This window comes from Apium graveolens, chromosome 4 (genome assembly GCF_009905375.1).
Source record: "Apium graveolens cultivar Ventura chromosome 4, ASM990537v1, whole genome shotgun sequence".
Taxonomy (NCBI): Eukaryota; Viridiplantae; Streptophyta; class Magnoliopsida; order Apiales; family Apiaceae; genus Apium; species Apium graveolens.
The window spans coordinates 299746895-299763509 of record NC_133650.1 but is presented as its reverse complement, the minus strand read 5'-3'; the positions used below and the strand labels follow the sequence as shown (position 1 = coordinate 299763509).

The 16615-nt window shown below is 35.3% G+C and overlaps 1 protein-coding gene and 1 long non-coding RNA gene across 2 annotated transcripts; one reads left to right on the top strand and one right to left on the bottom strand.

Annotated features, from left to right (window-relative positions):
• Positions 1-2606: 2606 nt before the first annotated feature.
• On the bottom strand, positions 2607-6743 carry LOC141721370 (uncharacterized). The gene is made up of 2 exons (XR_012574716.1): positions 6424-6743; positions 2607-4139 (listed from the first exon to the last, which is right to left on the bottom strand). It is a non-coding gene; the product is annotated as an uncharacterized LOC141721370 (long non-coding RNA).
• On the top strand, positions 2996-7510 carry LOC141721369 (serine decarboxylase-like). The gene is made up of 5 exons (XM_074524287.1): positions 2996-3227; positions 5434-5665; positions 5764-5957; positions 6062-6198; positions 6743-7510. The coding sequence occupies exons 1-5, from the start codon at positions 2996-2998 to the stop codon at positions 7307-7309; spliced, it is 1362 nt and encodes a 453-aa protein (XP_074380388.1). The 3' UTR covers positions 7310-7510.
• Positions 7511-16615: the final 9105 nt, after the last annotated feature.

Below are 16615 nucleotides of genomic sequence, written 5' to 3'. Positions count from 1 at the left end.
ACTTCTGGTGTCATTGACACAAGCTTCTTAGAATAAGGAGACCCATTATTGATGATATCAACATGGGGATCATCAATGGCCTCTAAAAACATCAACATCTTTACTCTCTATGTAGAGTAATCTGCATTATTCAGGATTGAAATTTTCATGCTTTCGTATTTACTTCCAGGCATCTTGATCTTTTCAAGCTAACAATTAATTTGACCGCACTGATACCACTTGTTGCCCAGTAAGTAATTGTGGGGGGGGGGAGGTTGGATACAATTACTAAAATAAATTGATTTATCACAAAAGTAAAGTAATAATAATAAAGCACATATGAATCAAATGTCAGTTTATTTTGATCTTTAATAAACTATTATAAAACCTCTTAAGAATAATATTCTTAAGAGCTGCTACGTTATAAAATGCTCTTGTGCACACCACACAGTGATAACCTAATATGTGTTTATATATCACACAATCTCTCAATTACAAGATATGTTACAGTATAATTTATCTACTTTTTAAACATATTTAAATCAACAACTACGATCTTATAAATCAGCAGATTCTGATTAATCGCGCAGCTTTGACTTATCCACTCAAATCCTGACAATCTTCAAATCCTGATGCATATCCTGACTGCATCAGATCCTGGCGGTTGAACAAATCCTGACTGTCAGACAGATCCTGACTGGCAGACAGATCCTGACTGGCTTCCCGTTGTGACGCCCTTTGTCAGATACTGACTCGTTGGCAGATCCTGATCCCTGACATAGACAATTTCCAACACTTCTACCGTAACTGAGAACAATGAATATGTTGGTGTAGTTATGATATGTTGGTATTTATTTTAATTGAGACTATAAATTGAAAGATCAGCCGAAAAAATGAGAAGATCGTGTCAGGAGGAGAAAAGAACATAAGAGATAACATGACAAGATAGTGGTTTAAGATTTTGATGCATGCTTGAATTCAAGAGAAATAAGGAGTAAGAGAAAGATGTGAGATATTTTACAATATGAAATTAGGAAGAAAAGAACCGAAAAATCTGCTATTATTTTTATGTTATTCTAATGTTTGATTAACATATGCATATGACACATGCGTGGTATAAAAGTCATGCGTCAATGATATTGGATGAAATACGACAAGTTGATATAAAAAGGAGATATTGTAGACCATTTTTCATTATTTTCTCTAATTCGGTTATTTTTTTCTTAAGAAAAAATAATCCATCAACAACAAATTATACGATAATTATTATAATAATTAAAATTTAACTATTTTATAAAATTAGTTTGTCAAAACGTACTCGAAAATTTGATAATAAGTATGATCTGGTATAAACCTTTATCAATAAGCTATTTATATATAATTATCACGCATCCACAATCTCAAATTTGAAATAAATCAAAACTTTTACTAAAAAATTTCATATAATGGAAAAACAAATGTAACAAGCTAAATATTATCAATGTGTATATTTATGAAAAAATGCCATTAAATGCGTAGGCGGAATAAACGAGTTATATAAGCGGTTACTACAAATTAATGACATAATTGTTATAATATTACAAATCTTTTTTTAACAAAATACACTAGTGTGTTCATGCAAATATCATAATAATATTTACAAATCTTTCTTTTATAAAAATACGCTTGTGTATTGTATAAAAGTTTTTTTTGTAACTCACATAAATCATAAATTAGGTGAACACATGTTAAAAACTCTTAAATCCTTTATTCAACATATTTGATTGAGTTATTCTAAAAATATAATTTCCCTGACAACTATATTTCATATATTAAATCGTAATTTTTTGGTAAACAGTTACTACTATTAAGTAGATAAAATTATTAATTTTGTACCTTTTTTTTAACAATGGCCATAAATGCAATTGCAAATGACGATGACCCCGCGTGCAATTATTGAACATGATTGTTAAGATCGACATAAAATTTACAAAATCAGAACAAGTGGTCTTCAGTGTTAACAACTGGCACTCGTGCATCACGTCCTCCGTTCCTTTACATGGTTCGATACTGTATAATTTGATACTCCTCGTGTTTATTTAAATTTTTGCACATGCTTAACGTCTTTTGAATCTGCAAGTAAATTTAATATTTCATTTTAAGAATAAATAATATCGTACATATTTCCATTTATACATATTTTTTTTTAATTTTTAAATAGTAGTTATATACTTATATGTCATAATTTCAAAAGAATAGACTAAAAATACTAATTTCTTTACCCAACAATATATTTCAAAATATTAAGAGTCGACCCTATTCTCAAAGTTAAGAGTTATTACATAACTTGTAATTTTTATTTCTTAATAAAATATTTATTTCTTTCAACTCTTACCCCCACTTTTATCACTTTTTTATGTTCAAATATGAATAAAATATAAACAGAGCAATTATAAAGAGTACCGTTGGAGTTGGTTCTCTTATAAATATATGTTAACTTATAAACTTACTAACATCATAACATTTGTAATTATATTTATGAGTTTATTAAGAGATTATTGGAGATACTCTAAACGAAATGAGATTCTTATTCCGGACCATCAAATTGATAATCTAAATATTATAATATAAGATTGAGTCATTAACCGGCTCATTAACCGTGAACCAAACATCTCTAATTAATTTTTTTTAATAATCTCTTTTCGATAACTTTATACATAAAAATCTCCGCTAATAAAATTCATCACACCGTATGGAATACGGACCCTATGAATAAAGTATTTTTAAATAATTTAATAATTTGTTCGCTAGATATTTTGGGGGTCGTGTAAATTATTATTACTACTATTTATATAGGGGGGAGGAAAGCAGAGTAGCAGCACACCACAGAAGCAGCATTCCCAATAACTCTCGCTTTCTGTCCTTCCACATATTCCATCTTCTCCTGGAAAATAGGTACTTACATTTCTTACATAAACTCTTGTTTTGTTTTAGATCTGGTCACTTCAACTCTTGTTTTGTTTTGTTCAGCGTAAAAATGGTCGGAAGTGTTGGATTTGAATCACCATCAAACGGCAGTTTGAAGAGGAGAATCAACGGCGAGGATGAAGCGAGAGAGATAGTGATGGGGAGAAATGTACACACCACGTGCCTTTCCATCACGGAACCTAATGATGATGATGAGTTCACCGGAGATAAAGATGCTTATATAGCTTCTGTTCTTGCTCGTTACCGCAAGAATCTCGTCGAGAGAACTAGCAATCATTTAGGTAACAATAATATGACCTTATTGCAGTTACTTTTCGATATATATATATGTACGGTAAAGGGAATCTACAATTTAATAAATGTACTTCCTCCGTTTCAAAATACATGGTCAAAGACTCGAAAGTATACGTAAAAAGTCAAAGCGTCCTATAGAAAGAAAAAAGAAATGGATGGAGTATTTTTGACAAATAAAGAACATAATACAGTCGGGACAAACTCCAACTTCCGATATTGAAAAACAAATAACATACTAAAAACAATTAGATGATTATATACTAGCTTATTTGCGTAATTTGTCTGTCGACACACTAATTTAAGTTAGGCTTGAATAGGAAGCTAACTGGAGGTTTCCTTGTATTAGTGGGTCTGAGCTTGACCTTTAAATTGGTAGGAATGGAATGCAGGAAGTGAGGGACGTTTTTTTTGGTTAGATAAGTTAGGGAAGTTTTAAATGTTAACCCTCAAAGTATTAAAGTTTTTAGCGAATGTGTTTATGGTGGAAATAAATTTATCGTACAAGCATAACTAAGCTTGAGCATGTAAATAATGCCCAACTTGCTATGATTGCTTGCACGCTCTTAAGGATTAGACAACATGTTTCTTCTTTAAGTGACTTAAATAGTTTAGCCTTCGTATTTGATGTTGGACTACAAGTAATGTTTCATCAATATTAACTAATAGCATATGCTTCATCAAAATTAAATGTTTTATCAACATTAATTTATGTAAGTGGCCATGCAGTTGATCCGGGTACAATAAAAATTTTAATCCACCCACACAACACAACTCCACAAGTCCTCAAACCCATCATGTTGCGTACAGTGAATAGCCAGTACTTTGTAGTAGATCTCTTGCTCTATGGAAGTCTATCCAGTTGGTGACCTAGTACTATGCAGATCTCATATTCCTGTCATCTACAAGGGGAAAAAAGGATCGCTTAAAGGCTTGTGCTTTAGTTAGTTTAAAGTTTGCACAGTAGGAGCCAGATATTCACTCCTCATACTTTATAAATAAATAAATAGGCCAGTGCCTTTAAACGTGTCTACTAGGGACTAAGTTCTATGAGATTAAGTTCACTACACAAGAATAATTATTCAGTTTTAGAGGATTGATACCTTAATATGTGCCCGGGTAGCTGATTACCATGTCTAATGTCTTAACATATATTATAAATAATGTTTGCTTAATTCATGAAGGTGCTTTCTAGAGAAGCTACTGATTTCGTGTAAGTTTATTTTTGATTTACTTAAAGCCAATGCTTATGACCAAATAGGAAATTAGAATTTGGAATATAGAATGTCATGGACCAAAATATATTCATAAGCATATATAGGTGAATTATATATTGCATATATAGAAACGTCTACGCGAATGCATTTGTTAAATTTTCAAAATTTCTATGTATGGTACTTAAAAATCACTATCTTAAAAAAAATTCAGCAGTTCTTATTCACAAGAAGAGACCGTTTTGAGTTCTATTAGATCTGCAAAATCCTGAATTAATAGTTTATCTATATTTTGTTGTGCCTATTCATGCAAAACCTCATATTAAAATCTCCTGAATTAATAGTTTATCTATATTTTGTTGTGCCTATTCATGCAAAACCTCATATTAAAATCTGTATTATGGGTATTTAACGTTATTTTCAGTGCATTAGATTCCTAAGTGTAAGCCTTCAAGGGAAGGGGCAGTGAGGGTTTGAACACATGACCTTCGGTCACTGATAGGGGTAGGAGTCCTGTTACTGGATTATCAACGAATGCTTGTAATTTTTGATTTTTTTTTGGCGGGGTACGTATCTTTCAATGGACTAGGGGAGGGGATGACCTTTAGTCATGAAGGGAAGAGGAGTCTTGTCTATAGGCTGCTAGGCTCTCTATATGGAGGGTGCACTGCACGGTTGTAATGAGATACTACACAAACTGTTTTCCTTGTAGTTTATATATCTTAATACAAGGGGTGGAGGTAAGAAGCAAATTCTTAAACTCTTGTGACAATGGGACTACCTTGTTCTATGCGCACTCCTTGATTCACCAAAATCTGCTTTTTGATCCCTCTCACATCATGTGTTATTTCATTCATATTTTTTTCATGTAATGTCCTTCGATAAAATGAAATTGATAGTAGGAGCCCTCTTGTAGGTTCTAATATTAGCTTGTAGTTCATATAGTACTCTATCTAAAGAGTGGAGCTTTGAACATGTATAGGCTATCCATATAACCTGGAGTTCGATTATGGAGCCCTTAGCCAGTTACAACATTTTTCCATTAATAACCTGGGAGATCCTTTCATCGAGAGCAATTATGGTGTCCATTCAAGGCAATTTGAGGTTGGTGTTTTGGATTGGTTTGCTCGATTATGGGAAATTGAAAAAGATAGTTACTGGGGATACATTACAAATTGCGGTACTGAAGGCAATCTTCATGGAATCCTAGTTGGGTATGTACCAGAATTTAGCAATTTTATATCTGTATTTGCATAACTCTTTAATGTCTTGAAAGAAACGTTTCCTTATGATCGTGGTTTTGCATGTGCAGAAGAGAAGTGTTTCCTGATGGTATCCTCTATGCATCACGAGACTCACATTACTCTGTCTTCAAAGCAGCACGAATGTATAGGATGGACTGTGTTAAAGTTGGCACTCTAGTAACAGGGGAGATAGATTGTGCAGATTTTAAATCTCAACTACTAGCTAACAAGGAGAAGCCGGCTATCATCAATGTTAATATCGGTACCTAAATTTTCCCCTTCATAGCTTTAATTGCATCAAACTCGCCTATAAACTTTTCATAACATCTCCTAAAGTCCTAATTATTTATTGTCATTGTATTGCAGGAACAACTGTCAAAGGGGCTGTTGATGATCTTGATCTTGTCATAGAGACCCTTAAAGAATGTGGGTTTTCCGAGGACAGATTTTATATTCACTGTGATGGAGCATTGTTTGGGCTCATGATGCCATTTGTCAAACGTGTAAGTAAATATGTTTAGGCACCTAGTGCTTGCAACTAATAGAAAAGGACGAAAGCCATACCCAGTTTTTTCTGACTCGTTTAGTTCAATATATGACACATTTTAGGACTTGAACAATTAAAGAATCAGAAGTAAGATGAAAATAGCCAAATAGGTTGTGTGAGATTTTTTCTAACTAGATGCATGGGAAGCATGTAAAAAAATTTCACAGGAACGTCATCGTACCTTTAGTTTTTGCTGCCCCTAGTAAATTGTTGATTCATCGCTATCATAGACCGTAGTTAAAAAAAGCGTCCGATTAGCATTAGATGGACCTCATTTCTGCTCATGATTCATGAATGATGGTGAGACAAATGCTTTAGCTTTAACACTATTCCAGTTTATGTAAAACACAAATACGTTGACAACCATAAATGTCAATCTGAACACAAGGCAGTTAAGCTGGTACACTACTTCCTTGTGATGAAAAGCCCCTGATGTATAGCTAGATTTTGTTTTGTTCACATGTTTTTATGATGTGTTTGTTAATCCTTGTAATCCACAGGCACCCAAGGTTAGTTTCAAGAAGCCCATTGGAAGTGTAAGCGTATCTGGCCACAAGTTTGTTGGATGTCCTATGCCTTGTGGAGTCCAGCTCACAAGGATGAAGCACATAAATGTTCTTTCGAGCAATGTCGAGTACCTTGCCTCAAGGGATGCAACAATTATGGGAAGCCGGAATGGCCATGCTCCAATTTTCCTGTGGTACACTCTTAACAAAAAAGGTTACAAAGGGTTCCAGAAGGAGGTTCAAAGATGTCTTAGAAATGCTCATTACTTGAAAGACCGTCTAAGAGAAGCAGGAATCAGTTGTATGCTCAATGAGCTAAGCAGCACTGTTGTGTTTGAACGACCCCGAGACGAGGAATTTGTTCGTCAGTGGCAGCTTGCATGTGAGAGAAATATGGCTCATGTTATTGTGATGCCTAGTGTCACCATTGATAAACTGGATTTTTTCTTAAAAGAATTGATTAAAAAGCGCTCAACCTGGTACCAAGATGAAAAAGTGCAGCCTCCATGTCTTGCAGCTGATATAGGGAAAGGAAATTGTACTTGTGCTCATTGCAACTAAAATTGATTGAAGACCTTAAATCTTATTTGAGTGGAAGTGTTTTGAGTCGATTGTATTAATTCATAAGATTCCCATTTCAGCTTTGCTGTTATTGTATTAAATTATCAGAATCCTAGTATGTTAGTGTTTGCCATTAGACTTCCTTTGCTTATTATTTGCCAGTGTGGCTTGAATTTATCAAGACAGATTTATGTTCTTTAATATGCTATTATAAAAGTTTCAACTGTCCCTAGATGAAACAGATTAGTATCCATCTTTTCCAGTTCTCAGATACAAATATATATAAAGGTTGTTGCAGATGTATTGAGCAAATTTGTTATTGGTATTATTAGCATGTTTTTTAATGTTGTTACAGGTAGGAATTCTGTTCAAGAAAATAATGTCATCGGTTGGTACTATACTAGATGTTTTTAATTCTTACGACAAATAGCGCAAACACATTTTTTCCCGGACCTCTATAATTACTCGAATCAATCTAAAGTTAAGTCTTAACATGCAAGGGAGATCTTTCAGCCTCATTCAATGGACGTTTAATTAACATTCAAACAATATTCCAGTAAATTCAAACAGTTAATTTCAGAATCTACTGATAACAAGCCACTAGAGCACAAGAGTTTCAGAAAAAGGAAAAAATGAACACCATTTTGTTCTACCGAAGAAGGCACTTACCTAGATAAGAAACAATGATAGAGCACTAGAACTATGAAGAGATTCAGACATTTTGTTCTACCGAAGAGGGCACTTACCTCGATAAGAAACAATGGAAGAGCTTATCGTACCTCGAGTGCCAGATGGTGAAATCAAGAGTGAAGATGGATTGCCAGCAACTAATAAGCAGATCATCATTAGTTTGATCCGAGATAAAAATATGTGCAGGGGTGAAAAGAGTAGTAGCAAGTGCAGACTCATGAACAATACTCTCTGTTAATAGGATTTCTGTGAGCAGGGAGTGATCTCTTTGTTGTACAAGTTGGAAATTGTTCCTTTGGGTATCACTACAGATTGTTGAGTTATAAGAATATGCTTTTGCATTCAAGGCATATACTAAGAGGCATATTCTTTCATTGTGCTTATGCCTCATTGTAGCATGATATTGATATCTTGAAATATAAAAACTCTTGCTTTTCTTATTTGGCTGAATTCGTTTTTTTGGCTAGGTTTTATCAAAGAATTTGCATCAGTTTTATTCTTCTGTCAATAAAATAAAGGAAATGTGTAGATACATTTTTAACTCGACTCATTATCATAAAATCAATTAATAACCACATTATTCAGGAGGTAGTACAAGCTTTTCTTTAATTAAATTTGTCGGTTTTTTTTCAAGTCATATATATAGGGTGCCCTTCCACAGCCACAGGTGGTTCTAATAACCACCTGCCGCATTGTTACATTACGGAAGCATAACAGCATTGTTTCAATGCGGGTTACGCATTGTTATATTGCGGGAGCTCACCAACTTTGACTCAATGCGGCTTGCGCAATACTTCATTGCTGGAAAATAATTTAGTTTTATTTTTAAATAATTGTAAAATAATAGATAATAAATATATAAATAATTTTAATTGATGTTTAAATTGCTAATTTAGTTATTGTTTGGTTTTTATATTTTTATTTTGTATTTATATATTTCTGTTAATAAATTCTTTATTTTAACAAACTATTACTTAAAATTCGGGAAATTACAGAACAGCCCCCGCTGCCGCAATGAGCCATTGCGGCTGCCGCAATGAGCCATTGCTGCAGACGAGACCCGGTTTTAACCTGTTTCTTCCTGAAATCCCTAATTTCATAATATTAAAAACCTAATTCCAAAAGCAGCGGGCGATTTCAGGTGAATTCGAGCGATTTCAACATCTACTCCGGCGATTCAGCTACTTAGGTATGATTCTCATCATCTACACACACGTATACATACACGTATACATACACATAGTTATATACTGCCGCAATGACCCATTGCTGCCTCCTATGGTGAGATTGTTATAACAATTGCGTGATTCAGACTGTTTGGAGTTATATTTATGTGTTTTTCTAGTGATATGTTATAATTCAATTTACTCGAAGAAGTTTTGAGATTAGGATATGTTATAATTCAATTGCGTGATTAAGAATGCCAAGTATAAAAGATGCAGAATACAAAATTGTAACCTAGCTGATATAATTCGAATTATTTGGATTGTGTTGTTGTGAATTTGGTTAGTAGTAATTTGACTCGTTTGTGCGCTTTAATGGTTCGAAATGTACTAGTAATTGTTTGGCATAGTAAGTTGAGATATGTTATTGTGATTAGACAGTGGATGGAATGCTTGTTGATTGATTGATTGGTTGTGGCTAGCTTATAAACGAATGAGTCATGCCGATTTTTCGGTAGGACTTAAAATAGAAAATAACGGTTCTATAAATGTTTCGTGTTTAAGTTGGGATTATATAGTATTTTTTATTGTGCACTTTGCAGTTACTATGGAGAATGAGTGTGGGCCTATTGTTGGATCACTCCTGACGATGCAGGATGATCATATTAGTACTGTCATATGGGCGGGAGGTGTGCGGGATAAGCTGGATGTACGGCAGTACACAACTAATCATCAGCAGTGGATACTTTCGGATCCTCAGCGTGAGTTGCTGAGCCAATGGGGTTTCTCGGCTTTCACGAACATTCGTTCAGTTCCTCAAAACGATATTCGTTTGATAACAGCCTTAGTGGAAAGGTACTAATTTGTAATCAATTTTCTCATTTATTTGAATCGTCACTGGCAATGTTTGTGTTGTTTGTGTATGAATGCAATTGCAGGTGGAGGCCAGAGACTAACACCTTTCACTTTCCATTTGGTGAGTTGACCATCACCCTCGAGGATGTATACATGATTATGGGTCTCCCTGTTAAGGGTCGTCCAGTTACTCATAGGGAGCTTCACGCTCCGAAGTCGTATTGGATGAGGGAATGGCAGGATGCAAGATTGGATGAGGTGGGGCGTAAAGATATGTATAGGGAAGGGGTCAAGCTTTACAAATTAAGGGAACGATATGCGGAGCTACCAGAGGGGGGGGGCTAGAAGAGGATCTTGTGGTTTACACACGGGCTTATCTTTATATATCATTGGGGGCATATTATTTCCTTCATCGAGTCGATATACCGTGCATCCGAGGTATTTACTTGTATTTGTTGCATTTCAGTTTTTAAATTTTAGTTTATAGCATCTTAGTCCTTCACTTGTCCTTTTTTGTTGATTTTGCATATGAAGCCCTGTATTCTCATTTATTTTCAATTTGACACTATAATTCTTGTATTCTCATTTATTATCATGCCCATATTTTGCCCTGTATTCTTACTTACTCTGTATTTCCTTTATCGCAGGTACTTACAGCTCATCCAAGATTCACCTCGGATTAAATCGTATGCATGGGGAGCTGTTGTATAGAGCTATTTGTTTAGAGGTTTGACCAAGGCTGCTCATAAGAGTGCAACAGCACTTAATGGATGCACGATGCTACTGATGTTGTGGGCACACGAGAGGTTGTTACCTGGTGCTCCTAAGATTGCACCTGGGGTGGAGCTTGTTTGGCCGAGGGCTTTGGCATGGGCTGAGCCGAACCCTGGTCAGAGGGAGAACCCTCACCATCATACAGGTACTGTTCTTTTTTACATATTTACTATTTGAACTCTCATTCGAATAAACATTTGCAAGCTTTTGAACTATCCAATTTCATATGTTCCCTTATTATTTTGCTTATAGGTCAGTATCGAGGGGATTTTGACCGATTTGAGATGAGTTGGCTGACATGGGAGCCTTATCGGTTATTCTTTGATGCGGTGGACTATTCTGAGGAGCAGTATGATGTTGAGCTGATGGATGCTTCGTATATGAGTCTCGACCGTATTCCACTTATTTGCTTCGAGATTGTCGAGTATGTCATGCCGGACAGAGTCTTGAGACAGTTCGGTATGCTGCAGCATATTCCAGATGATCCTATTGATATGTCTGCTCTGCGGAGGGACAGGTTATCTCGTTGGCAGAGGGACCAGCATATGACTACTCTGAGACAGTATCGGGATGAGTGGTATGCTTATCTTGATGGCCAGATAGAGCCCGTTGGAGAGGGGCAGTACGTGAGCATTGACCAGTATATGTACTGGTATAGGACCCATAGTAAGCTGAGGATTGCTCGTTTTATGGGTGTTGATTCACGCAAGATAGTGCCGCGTGACTGGTACTCTCAGCAGGACATGGTTGATGCGGTATGTTTTAGAGTTTAGTTTAATATTTGAATCATGTATTCATTTATTTCATTATTGCATTTTTATAGGGTGTTTAGGTAGATGATTAATAGTTAATGATTTGTTTAGCTTGACTGTGGGATGAGGACATTGCATACTATTCACAGCCATGATCCCCCAGACTGGTTCTATGAGTGCATTCCTGAGTTTCTGATTCGTTATGATCGAGTCAACACTGAGTGGAGGGGTCCTGCATTCAGTAGACCCAGTTTTGATAGACCCTCACGTGCACATGATATGCATATTGATCCAAGTGCTCCTCCTTCACCGCATAAATGTACACGTGAGGTGCGTTTCATTTATGTCATTCCAAAATCCAGTCTACTATATTGAATGTGAATGTGTGTATGATTGTTATCTTATCGTGTTATTGCAGGAGTTTGCTTCTGATTCTCATGATTCACCTACACAGGCAGCCAGTAAACGTCCTCGTCAGGTACTTACTCGAGTAAGTTATTCGAGTAGTCTACTACACCGAATTATATGTAGTTTGATCGAGTTATTGACATCTAATGTAGGATGAGACTGTAGTCCCTAACGATGCGGCTATCCCTGTACATGTCTCTCATCCTGTTCAGATTGAGGTACTTATTCATATTCGAGCATGTTATTTGCGTAGTCTAACTCTTTAGTTTTAAGATGTATATAATGTTTGATAGTCAACGCATTTGTAGGTTGCTGCTACTGCTCCCCCTGCTTCACAGTCGACCCCCCTATCCGCCCCCCTGTTGTTCAGTCTGATTTTGTTCAGTCTGAGGTACTACTCTTTAGTTTTAGAACTTTACTTTTTTTACTATTGTGTGTCTTATACATATTCGAGTATGTTATTCGAGTAGTCTAACTCTTTAGTTTTAGAGGTTTATATAATGTTTGATACTCAATGCATTTGTAGGTTGCTACTGCTACCCCCGCTTCACAGTCGACCCCCCTATCCGTCCCCCCTATTGTTCAGTCTGATATTGTTCAGTCTGAGGTACTACTCTTTAGTTTTAGAGTTTTACTCTTTTTTTTACTATTGTGTGTCTTATACATATTCGAGTATGTTATTCGAGTAGTCTAACTCTTTAGTTTTAGAGGTGTATATAATGTTTGATACTCAATGCATTTGTAGGTTGCTGCTACTGCTCCCCCTGCTTCACAGTCGACCCCCCTATCCGCCCCCCCTGTTGTTCAGTCTGATGTTGTTCAGTCTGAGGTACTACTCTTTAGTTTTAGAGCTTTACTCTTTTTTTCCTATTGTGTGTCTTATACATATTCGAGTATGTTATTCGAGTAGTCTAACTCTTTAGATTTAGAGATGTATATAATATTTGATACTCAATGCATTTGTAGGTTGCTGCTACTGCTACCCCTGTTACTCCTACTACCGAGCGCACTTTTGGGAGTTCTGAGTTGACTCCTGCTACTGAGTTGACTCCACTTGCAGGTGGCATGGTGAAATTCGGTAGTCGTAGTGGTGTTATTCCTGATAGTTTGAGGATGATTCTTGATGTACGTATGTTGAATCATTCCATTTTTTATGTTTGATTCTTGCAGTACGTATTTTGAATATGTGTTTGATTTGATACTCTTGAAATGTATTTGCAGATGGACATGCTGAAGACAAGTTGAAGGATAAACTGAGGCGGGGTGGTCCTGGGCGGCGTGCTGATATGACGAGGCCATTGAAAAACAGGAAGATTTTTTGGCTATACAAGCACTGGTGGGGTAATAAGAATGATTTTATTTGGAGAGATCATAGAGGCACTGCTGAGCTTACTTGGGATTATGTCCAAACCTTAAAGCCCGAATGTGATTTAGAAAGTAATGTCGTGGATGCCCACATAGAGTTGTTGAAGGTTAGGGAGTCCATCTCGGGTCTGGAGCCCACAGCTAAGAAGTTCTTCTTTAACTTCAGCTTTTTCGTGCAACTGCTGTTAAAAGATTATTGCAAGAACTTGAAGGTAAAACAAAAAGTACTTTTTAGTTCATGTGTTACTAAGTTAATGATAATTGATAACTCTTTGATTTTGCATTTGATCTTTTATAATTGTTTCAATGTTGCAGGCCCATCCCGAAGCTGAACTTTCAGATGTGCAGTTGGCCGGTCTACATAGTTTATATAATTCATATGCAGTCCAGCGGATTGGGCCATCATTATTGGATTGTGACTTTGCTTTCTACCCTTGCTACAATGATGCTCACTGGTTTTTGTTCATTCTGGACATTAAACAACAGAAGCTCCTTTTAATTGATCCTCTAGCTGAATGGGGGGATAGTCTTAAGAGTGTTTACTCTCGATATATATATGCCATGGTATTCTATGTTCTTCGTAATTACTAGTCAATTTACATACAATTGTCATTGTTGGTTACTAATTATATGAAACCAAACCTTTCTAGGAGTGCATAGTGCCAGCTATATTGCATTACTTGGATCCTTCCAGATTTGATGGACATAAGTTGAAGGTTCATTTCGTACAGGAACGACCGATGTAGTCCAATGCCCATGATTGTGGCGTGTACGTGTGCAAGTACATGGATGCTATACTTAATGGTATATCGTTGGAGAGATGCTGTTTGGGAGCCTGTATTGGGTATTTGGACATTCCGGTATTGCATAGCTTGGGAGCTTTCAAAAGGGCTCGCTAGACGGATAAGTGACTATGGGATCCAGCAGAGGAACAGGGGACTATAGTTTATATTTTGGATTTGTTTCGGTATTTTCTTTGTTATTGGTTATGATTATTTTTATTGGATTGATGTTGCGTTTAGATTTGATGTTGATTGGTTGGTTGATTTAGATTTAGTTGAAACAGGTTGGTAAGTTATAAAAATAAACGGAACCATGCCGTTTTTTTCTTAAACTATGTAAATCACCCGCAATGTTGATTGGTTGTTGGTTGGTTGATTTAGATTTAGTTGAAACAGGTTGGTAAGTTATAAAAATAAACGTAACCATGCCATTTTTTTTTCTTAAACTATATAAATCACCCGCAATGTTGATGTTAGCAGTATAAAGGTCTGTGACCAGTTTTCTGCAGAAAACTGGCAAGCACTAGTTTGCTTGTCATTTTTCTGCAGAAAACTGGTCACAGACCTCAGCATTGAATCATTGCGGGAGATATCATATTATACATATTTTACAGTTTAGTCACCCCGCAATGAATCATTGCTGCAGTGATCATACCCCGCAATGAGGCATTGCACCATACTTCAGCATTGAATCATTGCGGGAGATGTCACATTTTACATCACTAGCTGACTAATTTAATGTCTAGTTGACTTTGTTGATTAAATCACTTTTTTCAAATTTTTACATTAATACTGCATATTTTAAATATTTTAAGAATTTTGGTGTTGGAAAATATTTTAAAAATATTAATACTACTAAACTCACTTTTGTTAACAAAAAGAGGCAGTGAGTTTTAGGTGGAACAGAGTACCCAGCAATGAGTCATTACTGCAGTAAGGAACTCCAGTAATGTCTCATTGCTGGGTGCTCTGTCATTAGTTCGCATTGACTAATTTAATGTCTAGTTGACTTTTTTGATTAAATCACTTTTTTCAAATTTTTACATTAATACTGCATATTTTAAATATTTTAAGAATTTTGGTGTTGGAAAATATTTTAAAAATATTAATATTACAAAACTCACTTTTGTTAACAAAAAGAGCCAGTGAGTTTTGGGTGGAACAGAGTACCCAGCAATGAGTCATTGTTGCAGTAAGGACCTCCAGCAATGTCTCATTGCTGGGTGCTCTGTCACTGGTTCGCATTGACTAATTTAATGTCTAGTTGACTTTTTTGATTAAATCACTTTTTTCAAATTTTTACATTAATACTGCATATTTTAAATATTTTAAGAATTTTGGTGTTGGAAAATATTTTAAAAATATTAATATTACTAAACTCACTTTTGTTAACAAAAAGAGGCAGTGAGTTTTGGGTGGAACAGAGTACCCAGCAATGAGTCATTGCTGCAGTAAGGAACTCCAGCAATGTCTCATTGCTGGGTGCTCTGTCACTAGTTTGCATTGACTAATTTAATGTCTAGTTGACTTTTTTGATTAAATCACTTTTTTCAAATTTTTACATTAATACTGCATATTTTAAATATTTTAAGAATTTTGGTGTTGGAAAATATTTTAAAAATATTAATATTATTAAACTCACTTTTGTTAACAAAAAGAGGCAGTGAGTTTTGGGTGGAACAGAGTACCCAGCAATGAGTCATTGCTGCAATAAGGACCTCCAACAATGTCTCATTGCTGGGTGCTCTGTCACTAGTTCGCATTGATTAATTTAATGTCTAGTTGACTTTTTTGATTAAATCACTTTTTTCAAATTTTTACATTAATACTGCATATTTTAAATATTTTAAGAATTTTGGTGTTGGAAAATATTTTAAAAATATTAATATTACTAAACTCACTTTTGTTAACAAAAAGAGGCAGTGTGTTTTGGGTGGAACATAGTACCCAGCAATGAGTCATTGCTGCAGTAAGGACCTCCAGCAATGTCTCATTGCTGGGTGCTCTGTCACAATTCTCTTACAATATTTAAAGTTGGATAATAAGAGTTTTGGTGTTGAAAATATTTTAAATAATATTAATATTAATAATAAGAGTTGGATAATATTTTTTGTTAAAAAATAACATTAATATGCAACATTAATATTATGTATAAATTTAAATAACGTTAATATTATGGAACTTAAATAGAAAAGTTAAAAGAACTAATGTACTACTTGTCAACAATTGTTAGGTTAAAACCTAAAAATTTCTTCGATCATGCTCCTCCCTTAGGGGACAGTTTCTTGCATCATGTTCTCCTCCGATCGCCCCACAATAATTGCACTTTCGAGGCTTGATCTTGATCTTTGAAGTTGCCGTCTCAATTCCGCTTTTATATCTTTTTGTTTTCTTCCTTCCTTTAGTTTTCGACGTTGGAGGATCAAATATTGGATCATGTTGGTAGTCCTCTTGATTTTTCGCCTCATGGGTTCTTTCTCTATACTCTTCATCCGCAAAAGCATCTTTCAAGTATCT